The 14,682-nt window shown below is 48.5% G+C and overlaps 1 protein-coding gene across 10 annotated transcripts in view; it reads right to left on the bottom strand.

Moving 5' to 3' along the window:
* Positions 1-14,682, bottom strand: part of LOC142580170 (proton-coupled zinc antiporter SLC30A1-like) — a 203,967-nt gene that overhangs the window by 14,083 nt on the left and 175,202 nt on the right. The window contains exon 7 of one of the 10 annotated variants that reach the window (XM_075691033.1): positions 10,205-10,428. The exons of the other annotated variants lie outside the window; for them this stretch is intronic. Coding sequence (XP_075547148.1) covers positions 10,354-10,428 — 75 coding nt within the window. The 3' untranslated portion in view covers positions 10,205-10,353. Of the gene's footprint in view, positions 1-10,204; positions 10,429-14,682 lie in introns of those variants that run through there. 10 annotated transcript variants of the gene reach the window in all.

Genomic DNA, 14,682 nt, shown 5'->3' with positions numbered 1-14,682 from the left:
ATTCCTCCAATAGCACTGCTAGACTCGCCTCACTAGATAACGTTCTAGTGTTAAACGTTGCCAGGTTCATATTCCAATGGCGGCCTGTCCGGAGCCAGTGATTCTTAGCACCCTCTGCTGCGTCGCAGGTCTGACCGCCGCCTTGGTCAGTTGCTTCGCAGCTGCTGGGGACTGAGGGCCGGGGTTTGATTGTTGTGTTCATAGGAGGTTGTGGCCAAGTACGGCACCAGGGTGGCCAATCCTGCTCTGGTGAGGGAGTGCGTTACCGGTTCTGGTCACCGGGATCAGGCCACACTCCAGGCCTGTTTGTGCAATTTTATCAACACGCGGATGTTTTTTTTTTTTAATCCGGTGGAAAATTGCCGGCACCGGGATTCGAACCACGGACCTCTTGCACGCGAGGCGGGTGTACTACCTCTACGCCACCGCTGCACCTCTTTCTATATATATATATATATATATATATATATATATATATATATATAATATATATAATAATATATAATATTTATATATATATAATATATATTTATATATTTATATATATATATATATTCATCTCATCTATGGGATCGCATGCGCGCGTTGTTGCTTTGTTTCTGCATGTAGTAGTTAGGAGAGCCAGTTTAAGGGCGGAGAAGAAGGAAGGAAAGGAAAGTCTCCGAAGCAAAATTGCAGCGCCATGGTTTTAAAGCGCACCTGTGGTAGAGAAACGGAAGGCGATATAAGCGTTCGTGGCCATGATACGCACACGACAAACTGCCTTAAAATATTTAGACTTGAGGGAAAGCTTCGTTAACAAACTATAACACGGCAATCAGCACTCGAATACGACGAGAGAAATTATTGAGACGTGGAAAATTCCCTTGAAATAAATATGGTATGCGAGACAAATGCTTGTAAGCATTGAACCTCTTAAAAGATGAGGGGAAATATGCGTTCACCGAGAGGGAATCGTCCGCATGAGACCACCACCAGGCACCTTACTGAGACGTGGAGGGCTCTGCAGCCGGAACAAAGCCTCCCTTCTCCGCCGGCCAAGAGGAGAAAATGCTCTTTCCGATCGCTCAAGGTTGCGCAGACATAGTATAACTCTAGCGTCTAGAAAAAGCTTAAACAGGTGCGAGGGCGGCCCGCATAGCGTGGGAAGCTAGCCGCCAGAATAACTATCTCAAGGACTGCTGCTCACGAGGGCGAAATACCTTCGTGTAATTATAATAACCCTAATAGGACTACTTTCGAAAGAAAAAAAAAGGAAATGGCCCAGAGGGCTATACTAAGAGAGCTATGACTGATAATTTCCTATATATATATATATATATATCATAGGAATTAGAAGGCATTAAATGGGATATAATAGGGCTCTGTGGAGTTAGGAGGCCAAAAGAAGCATATACAGTGCTCAAAAGTGGGCACATCCTGTGCTACCGGGGCTTATCTGAGAGACGAGAACCAGGAGTCGGATTCCTGAATAATAAGAACATAGCTGGTAACATACAGAAATTCTATAGCATTAACGAGAGGGTGGCAGGTCTTGTTGTGAAACTTAATAAGAGGTACAAAATGAAGGTTGTACAGGTCTACGCCCCTACATCCAGTCATGATGACCAGGAAGTCGAGAGCTTCTATGATGACGTGGAATCAGCGATGGGTACAGTGAAAACAAAATACACAATACTGATGGGCGACTTCAATGCCAAGGTAGGCAAGAAGCAGGCTGGGGACAAGGCAGTGGGGGAATATGGCATGGGCACTAGGAATAGCAGGGGAGAGTTATTAGTAGAGTTTGCGGAACAGAATGATATGCGGATAATGAATACCTTCTTCCGCAAGCGGGATAGCCGAAAGTGGACGTGGAGGAGCCCGAACGGCGAGACTAGAAATGAAATAGACCTCATACTCTGTGCTAACTTTGGCATCGTACAAGATGTGGACGTGCTCAGCAAGGTGCGCTGCAGTGACCATAGGATGGTAAGAACTCGAATTAGACTAGACTTGAGGAGGGAACGGAAGAAACCGGTACATAAGAAGCCGGTCAATGAATTAGCGGTAAGAGGGAAAATAGAGGAATTCCAGATCAAGCTGCAAAACAGGTATTCGGCTTTAAAACAGGAAGAGGACCTTAGTGTTGAAGATATGAATGACAATCTTATGGGCATCATTAAGGAGTCCGCAGTAGAAGTTGGTGGCAACTCCGTTAGACAGGATACCAGTAAGCTATTGCAGGAGACGAAAGATCTGATAAAAAAACGCCAATGTATGAAAGCCTCTAACCCTACAGCTAAAATAGAACTGGCAGAATTTTCCAAGGTATTCAAGTGTAAGACAGCTGACATAAGGAAGTATAATATGGATAGAACTGAACATGCTCTCAGGAACGGAGGAAGCCTAAAAGCAATGAAGAAGAAACTAGGAATAGGCAAGAATCAGATGTATGCGTTAAGAGACAAAGCCGGCAATATCTTTAGTAATATGGATGAGATCGTTCAAGTGGCTGAAGAGTTTTATAGAGATTTATACAGTACCAGTAACACCCATGACGATAAGGTGAGAGAATAGTCTAGAGGAACTTGAAATTCCACAAGTAACGCCGGAAGAGGTAAAGAATGCCTTGGGATATATGCAAAGGGGGAAGGCAGCTGGGGAGGATCAGGCAACAGCAGATTTGTTGAAGGATGGTGCTCAGATTGTTCTAGAAAAACTGACCACACTGTATACGCAATGCCTCATGACTTCGAGCGTACCGGAATCTTGGAAAAAGGCTAACATAATCCTAATCCATAAGAAAGGAGACGCCAAAGACTTGAAAAATTATAGACCGATCAGCTTACTGTCTGTTGCCTACAAAGTATTTACTAAGGTAATTGCAAATAGAATCAGGAACACCTTCGACTCCCGTCAACCAAAGGACCAGGCAGGATTCCGTAAAGGCTACTGAACAATAGACCATATTCACACTATCAATCAGGTGATAGAGGAATGTGAGGAATATAACCAACCCTTATACATATACAGCTTTCATTGATTATGAGAAAGCGTTTGATTCTGTCGAAACCTCAGCAGTCATGGAGGCATTACGGAATCAGGGTGTAGACGAGCTGTATGTAAAAATACTGAAAGATATCTATAGGGGCTCCACAGCCACCGTAGTCTTCCATAAAGAAAGCAACAAAATCCCAATAAAGAAAGGCGTCAGGCAGGGAGATGTGATCTCTCCAATGCTATTCACAGCGTGTTTACAGGAGGTATTCAGAGACCTGGATTGGGAAGAATTGGGGATAAAAGTTAATGGAGAATACTTCAGTAACTCAGGGGACCAATTGCAATGTATGCTCACTGACATGGAGAGGCAAAGCAGAAGAGTGGGTCTAAAAATTAATCTGCAGGAAACTAAAGTAATGTTTAACAGTCTCGGAAGAGAACAGCAATTTACAATAGGTAGGAAGGCACTGGAAGTGGTAAGGGAATACATCTACTTAGGGCAGGTAGTGACGGCGGATCCGGATCATGAGACGGAAATAATCAGAAGAATAAGAATGGGCTGGGGTGCGTTTGGCAGGCATTCTCAGATCATGAACAGTAAGTTGCCATTATCCCTCAAGAGAAGTGTATAACCAGCTGTGTCTTACCATTACTCACATACGGGGCAGAAACCTGGAGGCTTACGAAAAGGGTTCTACTTAAGTTGAGGACGACGCAACGAGCTACGAAAAGAAGAATGATGGGTGTAACGTTACGGGATAAGAAAAGAGCAGATTGGGTGAGGGAACAAACGCAAATTAATGACATCTTAGTTGAAATCAAGAAAAAGAAATGGGCATGGGCAGGACATGTAATGAGGAGGGAAGATGAGCGATGGTCGTTAAGGGTCACGGACTGGATTCCAAGGGAAGCGTAGCAGGGGGCGGCAGAAAGTTAGGTGGGCGGATGAGATTAAGAAGTTTACAGGGATGACACGGCCACAATTAGTACATGACCGGGGTTGTTGGAGAAGTATGGGAGAGCCCTTTGCCCTGCAGTGGGCGTAACCATGCTGCTGCTGCTGATGATGATAAAGTTTTTGCGGATGATGAAACCTACTTGTGGGATGAGCAGTCTGGCATGCGGGTAAAGATGCACAGTAGCAAAAGAAACCCTTCGCTGAACCGTGATTGACAAGAGAAGCAGCATGAAATACGCCTTATGAATTTGAATGCCCAAAGCATTGTTAATAAGAAGGAGTTGCTTGAAGGATTGGCCTTAACGCATGACTCTGACGTGATAGCTATTACAGAAACATGGTTGAAAGTTGATATTGCGAGTGATGAAGTTTTTCCTTCTTCCTCTAATGTGTTGCGAAATGACAGATAACTAGAGGCGGAGGCGTTGTGCTATTGTTAAAGAAACCACTAAAATATGAGCCCTTAGCGTCGTTTGAAGGCCATGAAAACGCTTGGTGTCGATTATTTCTTGAAAATACCGTATTGTTAGTGGGCGTCATCTATAGGCCTCCTGGCAGCTCTGTGGAACTCTTTGAAAGCCTTGATAATTACCTAACAACTTTAAGTAAGAAAGCGAGAATAATAATCACTGGTGACTTCAATTTGCCTGGTGTAGATTGAGACGCAAGAATCCCAAGTTTCACTGATAGGATTGATGCAGACAGTATGTTAGAAGCAATGGTTAAGCTCAGTCTTATTCAGGTGGTCTCGTCTCTAACGTGAGCACGTGCGGCAAGTTCGACGATGTTGGACTTACTGTATCTATCCGAGGGAATGTTTGATTATGAAATTGGTGTGAAAGAAGGAATATCCGACCACAAAGCAGTAATTGCGCCTCTTAAAGTCAGCAATTAACTCTTAATTAAGAAATCGTCTAGTAAGGTATTTGATTTTTTTCGAGCCAACGACACATCAATTCTCGACCGCATGGAAATCGGTGTCGATGATATGACGTAAATGGGCTCTGGCGTCATTTCCTGGGAGTCATAAATGATTGCTTGACCAAATAGGTTCCCCAAAAAACAAAAAGGACTGATAGGCCAAATCCATGGATAAAACGAGATATTATTAATCTAAAATGGCGACTGTGCCGTGCACGTCAGAGAATTCAAAGAGATGTGATAGCTATCAGTAACCTCAGTGCGCAAGTGCGTAGAGAGTTAAAAAAAGCGAAAAGCTTTTTTCCTTTCCAATACGCTGACTAAATATATGCAAGAATTGTCGCTGAAATTTTGGAGGTACATGTCAAGGAGTACAGACATAATCGAAGCCGTTCTTGTAAATGGTATGTCGTGTTCTGAACCCTCCCTCCTTGCTGAAGCGTTTAAAAAGTACTTCTGCTCTGTATTCACTTCAAAGGATGACAGTACTGTCGTAAAACACTCGGACATGAATCTTTCCGGCAACAATATCGTTATCACGAAAGAAGGTATAATTGCTGCCTTGCTACAACTAGACGACAAAAAGTCACCAGGCCCGGGTAAGATTCCAAACGCTTTTCTTAAATGTTATTCTGAGTGAGTGGCATGCTTTCTCGAAAAGCTTTTTTCGTTATCGCTTCATAGCGGTATTATACCTACTGACTGGCTGATGGCAAGGGGAAAACCAATTTTCAACTCTGGAAGCAAGCTTGCCATTGGGAATTATTGCCCGATTTCTATTACGTGCATGATATGCAAGGTCCTGGAACACATAATTGCTAAGGAGCTAGTTCAGTACGTAGAAAATAATATTTTTTATAGTAAGCAGGATGGCTTTCGAAGAAGTCTATCAACTGTGAGTCAACTGTTTGAAACTATCCACAGCTTTGCTGAGGTAGTCTGTAGCAAGCATGTGACGCCCCCTCAGGCATAATCTTCGTTGGCCCACCAGGCTCGGTGGCCTGCTAGGCTCAGTAGGCAACATTGGTCACCCACCGCACCGCAATAAACATTGACGAGCGCAGCTGCTTGGCAGGTTAGTCATCGTTCATCACCACCACGCTGTGGAACATACGTTTAATGGAGGGTGCCTCGAGCCCTCCCTTGTTCACGACCTCTGGCGGATCGTGACGCTGGCGACGAGTACCCACGGATTGTCCCACGCTGCCGAGAGCGGCGAAACACCGCCCCCCATTGCTGCCGCCATGCCGCTGTATGGAAGGCTCGAGCCGTTCGAGGGAGATGAGTCCGCCTGGCCAATTTACGAGGAACGCCGGGAAGGAGAGACTGCCGGGCAGTTCGTTGCTGCGCTACGAGGGTTAGCGAGTGCCTGCGCCTTCGGGGACCAATTGGACTTGCTGCTCCGAGACCGTTTCGTCTGCGGCATCAACAACATGCCGCCGTGCACAGCAACAACCACCAAGCAGACGCGACTCCTGGAGCTTCCCGACCCCTCGCTGGACGACGCCGTGAAGGCAGCGCCGGCAATGGAAGCTGCCGCCAAGGACGCCAGCGAGATTTCCCGTGCGAGTGGCTCATCGTCGGCGGAAGCGGCGGTCAACAAGTCGGCGACAAAGGGCAGTACCTGCGGTGGCTGTGGTGGTGCCTACTGCGCCTCACAGTGCCAGTTCTCTCAAGCACAATGCTTCATGTGCGGGAAAACTGGGCACCTGGCACGGGTATGCCGAAAGGGGAGGCCGAACAGCAAACAGCAGCAGCAGCAGCAGCCTCGTTCAAGCCCAGGTACCACACAAGCCCGCGTCCAGGGTAGCCGTCGCAAGGACATGCGACGGGGGCGTGCGGCAGCAGGCTCAAGTTATTCCGCGGCCAGGCTCTACGTCGTGGCCGAGGACCCGCCGATTTTCGACATGTGGCACACAGGCTTTGTACTGTCGTCTGTGCCGCCGTACATGCTGACCGTCAGACTCTGCGGGCACCCCATTTCCATGGAGCTGGACACAGGGGCCAGCGTGTCGGTAATGGCCGGGAAACTCTTCAAGCGTACTTTCCCCGCCGTGTCCGTCGAGGCTTCGGGAGTGAAGCTGCGCAGCAACTCCGGGCAACTCTCCCAGGTCCAGGGTCAGGCACAGGGCCGCTATTTTGTAGCGATGCCTTATGCCTTATTCTATGCTATTCTTATCATCCACCACACACGGCCGCCTGATCCCGTTGATAATGTGGGTAGACCGTCGCTCTGACCACTGGCCAAGCGCGAAAAGCCTGGAAAAGCATAGAATCGAAAAAGGCATCGCTACAAAATACCGGCCCTGGTCTGCGTTTGCTTTGACGACAGGGAGGCAACCCTTTACTTAACCAAAGGGTCGTCGCCGACGCTGCTGGGTCGAAACTGGATTCATGCACTGGGCATTCATCTGCCAGAGTACCAGGAAGCCAGCCTGCATGTGGTGAAAGATGTCCCCAGCCTCCTGACAGAGTTCAAGTCCCTGTTCCAGCCACGGTTAGGCACATTCGCCGGCACGACGGCTGGCATCTATGTACCTGAGGGAGCCCGGCCATGTTTTTTCAAGTTTCGCCCACTGCCGTTCGCCCTGAAGGATGGGGTCACCCACGAGCTGCAGTGGTTACAGCGAGAGGGCATCCTGGTGCCTGTGAAGACGTCTGAATGAGCCGCTCCCATCGAACCAGACCTCAGGCAAGATGGTGGTGTCAGGATCTGCGGGGATTTCAAGGTTACCATCAACTCCGTCCCTACCGTCGAGAAGTACCTGTTGCCCCAGATTGAAGATCTCTGGTCAGCGTTGTCCGGTGGACAGAAGTTTACCGAGCTCAACCTCAGAGATCTTACCAGCAGCTGGTGCTCCAGGATGCCTCCCGGAAGTATGTCACAATATAGACAACTTTGGGGCTCTTTCAGTACGCGCGCTTACGCGTGGCCTCAGCCCCAGCCATATTTCAGAGGGAGATGGACAACCCATTCAGGGGCATGAGGCACGTGGCGGTGCACTTAGACGACATCCTAGTTACTGGCAGCGACGACAGCGACCGCATGCAGAACCTGCACACCATCCTGGCACGGCTGCAGGATGCCGGCCTCAAGCTCAAGCTGGAAAAGTGCATTTTCCTGGCCCCCAGCGTAGAGTACTTGGGACATGTCATTTCCCAGGCTGGCCTATCCCCAGCTCCCCGCAAAGTTGATGCTGTGCTCAAGGCGCCTAAGCCCCAGAACAAGAAGAAGCTTCAGAGCTACTTCGGCCTCATCAACTTTTACAGGAGTTTCCTGCCGAACCTGTCGGAGCATCTACAGCCGCTCCATCTTCTGCTTCGAGGTGGTCAGCAATGGGTCTGGAAGATGGAACAGGATCGGTCCTTCCAGCGCACCAAAGCTCCAGTGCTGGTGTTTCTCGATCCTGCTAAGCCTGTCGTCCTTACCGTTGATGCGTCACCGTACGGCACGGGAGCCGTCCTGGCGCACCGGGACAAGGATGGCCAGGGTCATTTGCTTCTCATCCTGTGTTGTTTGCTTCTTGCTGGCTTCATGCTGCAGAGCAACGTTACAGCTAGCTGGACAAGGAAGGTTTGGCTCTCATGTTCAGTGTCGAACGCTTCCACCAGTATCTGTGGGGCCGGAAGTTCGAGGCGGTCACGGACTACAAGCCACTGTTGGGGCTGCTGGGGCCTGACAAGGTAGTTCCCGTGCAGGCATCACCTTGAGTGGACGCTGAGCCTTGAGACTGGCAGGTTACAGTTACCAGCTGGTTTATCGTCTGGGAAAGGACCTGGGACCTGCTGATGCCCTGAACCGCCTGCCCCTGCCAGAGGTGCCTGATGCTGTTCCAGAACCTGCTGAAGTGTTCATGCTGGAGCACACGTACCCGGAGGTGCTCTCCAGATCTGCAGTATCGCAAGCGACCAGCCGGGATACAGTCCTCTCTCAGGTGGTCAAGGCGGTGTTCCGTGAGGGAAATTGGTTCAGCAGGCCTATAGCCACAAGGCCGCTGAGCTGAGCTTGCAGCAGGACTGCCTACTGTGGGGTTACAGGGTGGTGATCCCACAGTCTCCGGTACAGGGTCCTGCAGTTGCTGCACGCGGGTCATCCTGGCGTGGAAAAGACCACCAGATGGTGGCTCGGTCCCATGTTTGGTGGCCTGGCCTGGACCAGGACATTGCTCACTTGGTGCAGAGCTGCCAAATCTGCCAGGAGCATCAGCGGGCCTCATGTCATGAAGAAATCACCCCCTGGCCGTTGCCACAGAGACCCTGGTCCCGCCTACATGTGGATTTTGGGGGACTCTTCAAGGGCCATTACTTCCTTTCCTGGTAGTGGTGGACACCTTTTCGAAGTGGGTGGAGGTTCTATCTGTCACCACTTCATCAGCAGGCACGACCATTGCAGCGCTACAACAGGTCTTCGCCGCCCAGGGGTTGCCAGATGTCATCGTGTCCAACAATGGTCCTGCTTTCGCCAGCACAGAGTACCTGGTCTGGCTGACGAAGAACGGAATTTGCCGGATGATGGTTCCGCCGTACCACCCTGCTTCAAATGGTGCAGCCGAGCGGGTGGTGCAAACTATCAAGAACAAGCTCAAGAAGAGCCAGACTGGGGATTTCCAGACGCAGATTGCCCGGACACTATTTCAGTACCGGACCACACCCGACAATGTCACTGGCCGTGCCCCCTGTGAGCTCCTGCTGGGTCGGATGGTTAAGACACCCTTGGACGTCTCGCATCCGGACCTCCGATCCACAGTGCTTCTGAAGCAGCTGAAGCAGAAGCTGGCTGCTGACCAAGGGTGCCATCCCGAGCCTTTGCCGGAGTCGGGAGCTCCAGTATTCGCCAGGAACTTTCGTCCTGGCTCACCCTGGTCCGCCGGGCAGGTGGTGTCTCCTGCCAGCGCCTCATCGCTGCTCCTCCGCATGCCAGACGGGGCCACATGGCACAGACATGCCGACCATGTTAGGCCTCGTCTCGGAACCTGGCCAGCACCCTCAACTGCCACTTCCCAGTTCCAGCCCGCAGGAGGACTAGCGGCAGCACCAGTCACTTCCAGCAGAGCACCACCCACCTCGGAGGCGGCAAGCGTTGCAGCACCCATTGGGCCGGTGTCGAGCCTGTCACCACTCACAAGGCCAACCACTGCGGCCCCTCCGGATGGAGTGAGGCTGTCTCAGGCAGCACTCAGCATTGCCACAACTGGCCTGTCAACACCAGTGCCCAGGCAGAGAACTCGACGGTGGAGGCCACCGGACCGTTACTTGCCTGGGTAGCAGGCACTGTCGACCCGGCAAGGACAGAGGCAGAGCCTCGTACATGGAACTTAAGTTTATTTTTGGCGACAAACAAACTGGGGTAAGGGGGTGTAGCAAGCATGTGACGCCCCCTCGGGCATAATCTTCGTTGGTCCGCCAGGCTCGGTGGCCTGCCAGGCTTGGTAGGCAACATTGGTCACCACAGCACAATAAACACCAACGAGCACAGCTGCCCAGTGGGTCAGTCATCGTTCATCACCACCACGCTGCGGAGCGTCCGTCTGACGGAGGGTGCCTCGACCCCTCCTTTGTTCCCGACCCTGGGCAGATCGTGACACAGTCTACTCAAAAGCGCAAGTTGACGTAATTTCAATTGATATGTCAAAGGCATTTGATAAGGTCTGTCACAGGAAGCTTATCAACAAGTTTTATGACTTTGGGGTCAACAAACAAATTATTAATTGGATTCAAGCGTACTTGCCAAATAGGCTGTAATTTGTTGAAATTATTGGTCAACACTCCCAAAGTTTACCCATTTCTTCTGGTGTACCGCAAGGGTCTTTGTTGGGGCCGATATTATTCTTGATTTATATTAATGATATAGCCGAGCATATAGATACTAGTGTTGAGGTTCGCTTATTTGCGGACGATTGTATATTGTACTGCCCTGTGAAATCAATAGATGATCAAAAATTAATAAATAAATATTTCGACGTAATTCACAATTGGTGCTCCAAATGAAATATGGAAATTAATTTTGAAAAGACCGCATGTATGACTGTCTTGAACAAGAAAATGCCACTGTGTTTTAATTACGTTGTAGGCAACAAACAAATAGGCCGCAAGACAAAACTAAAGTATCTTGGCGTCACCATCTCAAATAACCTCAATCAGAAGGATCATGTAAATAACATGTGGATCTGCTCAGCGAAAACTTGGATTTTTTCAAAGAAAATTGGCGCATGCAAGGCCTGCAGTTAAACTTAGGTAAGGCATATACAGCCGTTGTACGCCCTTCTTTGGAATATGCTAGTGTTAGGTGGGACCCTCACCAGCAATATCAGATTAATCAACTTGAAAGGATTCAGAGACTTGCAGTACGGTTTATATTTTCAGCGTATCACAAAACACAGTCCGTAACCACTTTGCTCGCCAGGGCAAATTAATCGACACTGGCAACATGTAAAAAAATCACGCGACTGAAGTTTTTGTACCAGCTCTCTACTAATATATTTAACTTAGATCAGTTGTGCTATTTGTTACGTCCTGGCAGAGTCTCTCCCCCTGTGAATCACGTTTATGTTTTTATGCCTTACAATGCCAGAACTGACGTTTTTAAGTATTCTCCCCTTGTTAAGACTATTGAAGACTGGAATGACCTTGATGTACAGCTTTTTGATGACACAATGACGGTACAATCATTTGAATGGAAGCTGGAAATGTACTTCTCGTGATGTATTTATTTTGTTTCATTATTTGATGTGTTGACAAAATGTGTAAATCCTCCCACCCTGAACCAGCCCAAGATGGGCCAACAGTATCCGAAATAAATAAAATAAATAAATAAAATACAGTCACCGACTGATTTTTCTAGCTCCAAAAATTCGGACATGCTCGATCATTCGGTCTGCTGCACCGCCATTCTCCCCATACACCATAATGTGTAACAACTGCCGAAAGTTCGGACACCTTGCAACCTCTCGTCTGATTTTTCACACACTCCCTGAGCCAACTCGATCGAGAGCACGATGCACCGACTCTGACCGGTGCATGGTTCGACTTGCTGAACGCCATTTTTGTTTTGAACAGATCCTCCTTGGTGCCCCACGAAGTGGCGTTACTGGAAATCCCCGTTCATCATCATCATTTCTGCCTGGTTCGATAGAGTGGCTACAGCAGTTCCGGTCTCAGCTTAGTAAGCCATGTTTTTTTTTTTTTTAATATACTGCAGGCCCTTCACGGCCCGTGCAGGAGTGGTACAGAAATGCAATGAAAAAAATCATGATGACAAGTCAATACACTGAATTTGGTTAATAAAAGAGTGGATGTTATTGCAACACACAATATCGTTAGTTAACTTGTTTCACTGGGAAATGGCCTACAGAAAAAGGGAATGCTTGTGAACATTAACACGACTTGGGGGAAGATAGATTGTTTTGGAATGATTTAGTCTGGTTGAGCGTTTTGGAGGATCTTGCAGGTAATGAGAATGTGCTATCTGGAAATGACCATGGTATAATTGATAGATGAATTTTAGTCGCGAAATTGCTCTTCTCTGCGAGAGGGATTTTAGGTCTGCCCTTGCTAGCAGACCTGAGAAACTGGACTGCCTTTTGTAGTCCGAATATACAAACCTAATTGCTAATTTTTGTATGCGTTCTATTTTATTTATAAGGCATTCTTGATGAGGGCTCCATATTATATCAGCGTATTCTAGGCATGGTCTTATTAGTGTTTTGTACACATTTAGTTTGAGGTGTTGTGGTGCTGCGCGCAATTTCCTTTTTAAAAAGGATAGTTTGCCTATGGCTTTTTGACACATGGTTGAAATATGAGGCTCCCAGTTAAGGTTAGGCGTGAGTTTAATGCCTAGGTATTTTACCTGGTCGCTTTCGTTGATTGTTGACCTTCCAATCGAATATGCAAAGTTAAGCGGGAGTTTCTTATTTGTGAAAGACATGTAATGTGTTTTTGATGTGTTCAGTTTCATGCCCCAAGTGTTGCACCAAGAGTAAATTGTTTGCAGTGAATTATGAAGTTCTATCTGGTCTTCTTGGTTGTGTACGACTGTGTACACGACACAGTTATTGTTGAAAACCAGGAAGCGGAGCCGAAGTAGAGAACGTCTTCTTTTATTCGACGCTTGTAAAAACAACTAAAAAAATGCCGGCGTGCGCTCGGCTCCACGCTCGTTTCTCACTTCTTCTTCTTTTTTTCTTTTTTCGGAGCATAATATTCAACAGCTCCCGGCCGAACAATTTGCGCGTGCTTGTTTCTTTTCAAGACGGAGCTTGTCCGGCAGATTCTAGGTGGTACAATGTCTGTGGCGGTCTCCACAACGTGTTGCCACTAGAAGTGCGCACTTTGCATGAGTGAACTTTGCCGTCAGCACCATGAGCACTTTGCTGTGCTCGTGGTGGAACCATTGCTGGCAGGTGTCTTCCTGATAGGTGTAGGTGCCGCAGTGGAAGCCGTCGCAGCCAACACTGCTGACGTGCTGCTGGTGCATGCGTCGGGTGTTATGTGACTGGCCTGCCCTGGCCCCGGCCCAGACAACATTCCTAGCCCTCCAGGGGTTAAAGGTGGTGGTTGCTGGGGTGAAGGTAATTTCTTTTCAAGGCCTGGCGAGATGTTGCGGGTGGCCATGGCTTCAGGCTGTCGTGGAAGTAGCATTCGCTCCACCTGGTCAACGGGGGGCAGCATGTGGTTGTTGCGTTTTAGCCTTTTCACCTCACTGCTGTGCCTCCCTGACAGTGAGGACCCAGATGGAGCTTTTGATGTTGACGACGGGCGCCCGGCAGGCCCGCTCGAGTGTCGCGGGGCGGAAGACGATGACGTTGAAGATGACGATGAGGACGACGATGACAAGGAGCTGTGCCCCGACGACTTCCCTCCACCCGCCGGGTGGAGCACGGACGTGTCAGTAGTGTGGTCACCCCGACCAAAGGTGTCAATGCTCCCATGCCGCCGCTCCAAGTGATTTCGCAGAGCCTGTGGTTTTGTGACTTGGTTACATATTTCACGCACAACTAAATAGAAATCATCCCACGCTAGACAAAATCCGAAAAGTTCCATATCCTCTTTTCTTAATTTCATGGCATCGCTTTCTCTTTTCGCTGTCTCTGTATCGGCTTCTTTGTTTTCTGGACTACTGAAGCAGATAGTTTCGGCCCAAGAATTCCATGACTGTCCTTCAGTAGCCGACACACTATTAGTAGCCGCCATTTTGTGAAGATATTTCAATAGTTTGGCAGTAGAAGGATATTTGTCTTCTACCAGTTGGAAGTGGTGTGGCAGAGTTGTAGCAAGGAGAAAGGGACTGCTGCAGGCACCAGAAAGAACCCTTGTGATGCGCAGTTCTTCAATATTGGAAGATCCTTCTTCAAACCAGAAGTAACGAAACACGTCTCGGTCTTGTTCAGCCAGCGATATTTGAAGAAACGCTTTTTCGATATCGGCGGAAATTATAACCTTGAAGCTGCGAAACTTCAGCCATAAGTCGACGATGTTGAGGTTCAAATTCGGCCCTGTCCACAAGATGTCGTTGAGTGAAGGTGACTCCGGAGCATGAGAAGAGGCGTCGGATACCACCCGTACTTCAGTCGTAGTTCTGTCGCTTCGCACTACTGCTCGGTGTGGCATATAGTACATGATATGTTCACTCGTACTGTCCATTGTGACCTTCTCAGCATAGTCTTTGTTATAGTAGCTCCTAATGGCAGTGTAATATTCCTTCTGAAACTCTGGTTCTCGATGTAGCGTTCTCTGCAAGGACTCCAGCCTCTTTAACGTGATATCCCGGTTATTTTTAGGCTGGGAACAATTGCTGCGCCACGGCAGTTCAACTTGATCGC

This window comes from Dermacentor variabilis, chromosome 4, assembly GCF_050947875.1.
Source record: "Dermacentor variabilis isolate Ectoservices chromosome 4, ASM5094787v1, whole genome shotgun sequence".
NCBI lineage: Eukaryota > Metazoa > Arthropoda > Arachnida > Ixodida > Ixodidae > Dermacentor > Dermacentor variabilis.
Note: the sequence above shows the minus strand (reverse complement) of the source record. Positions and strands in the feature narration are given on the sequence as shown.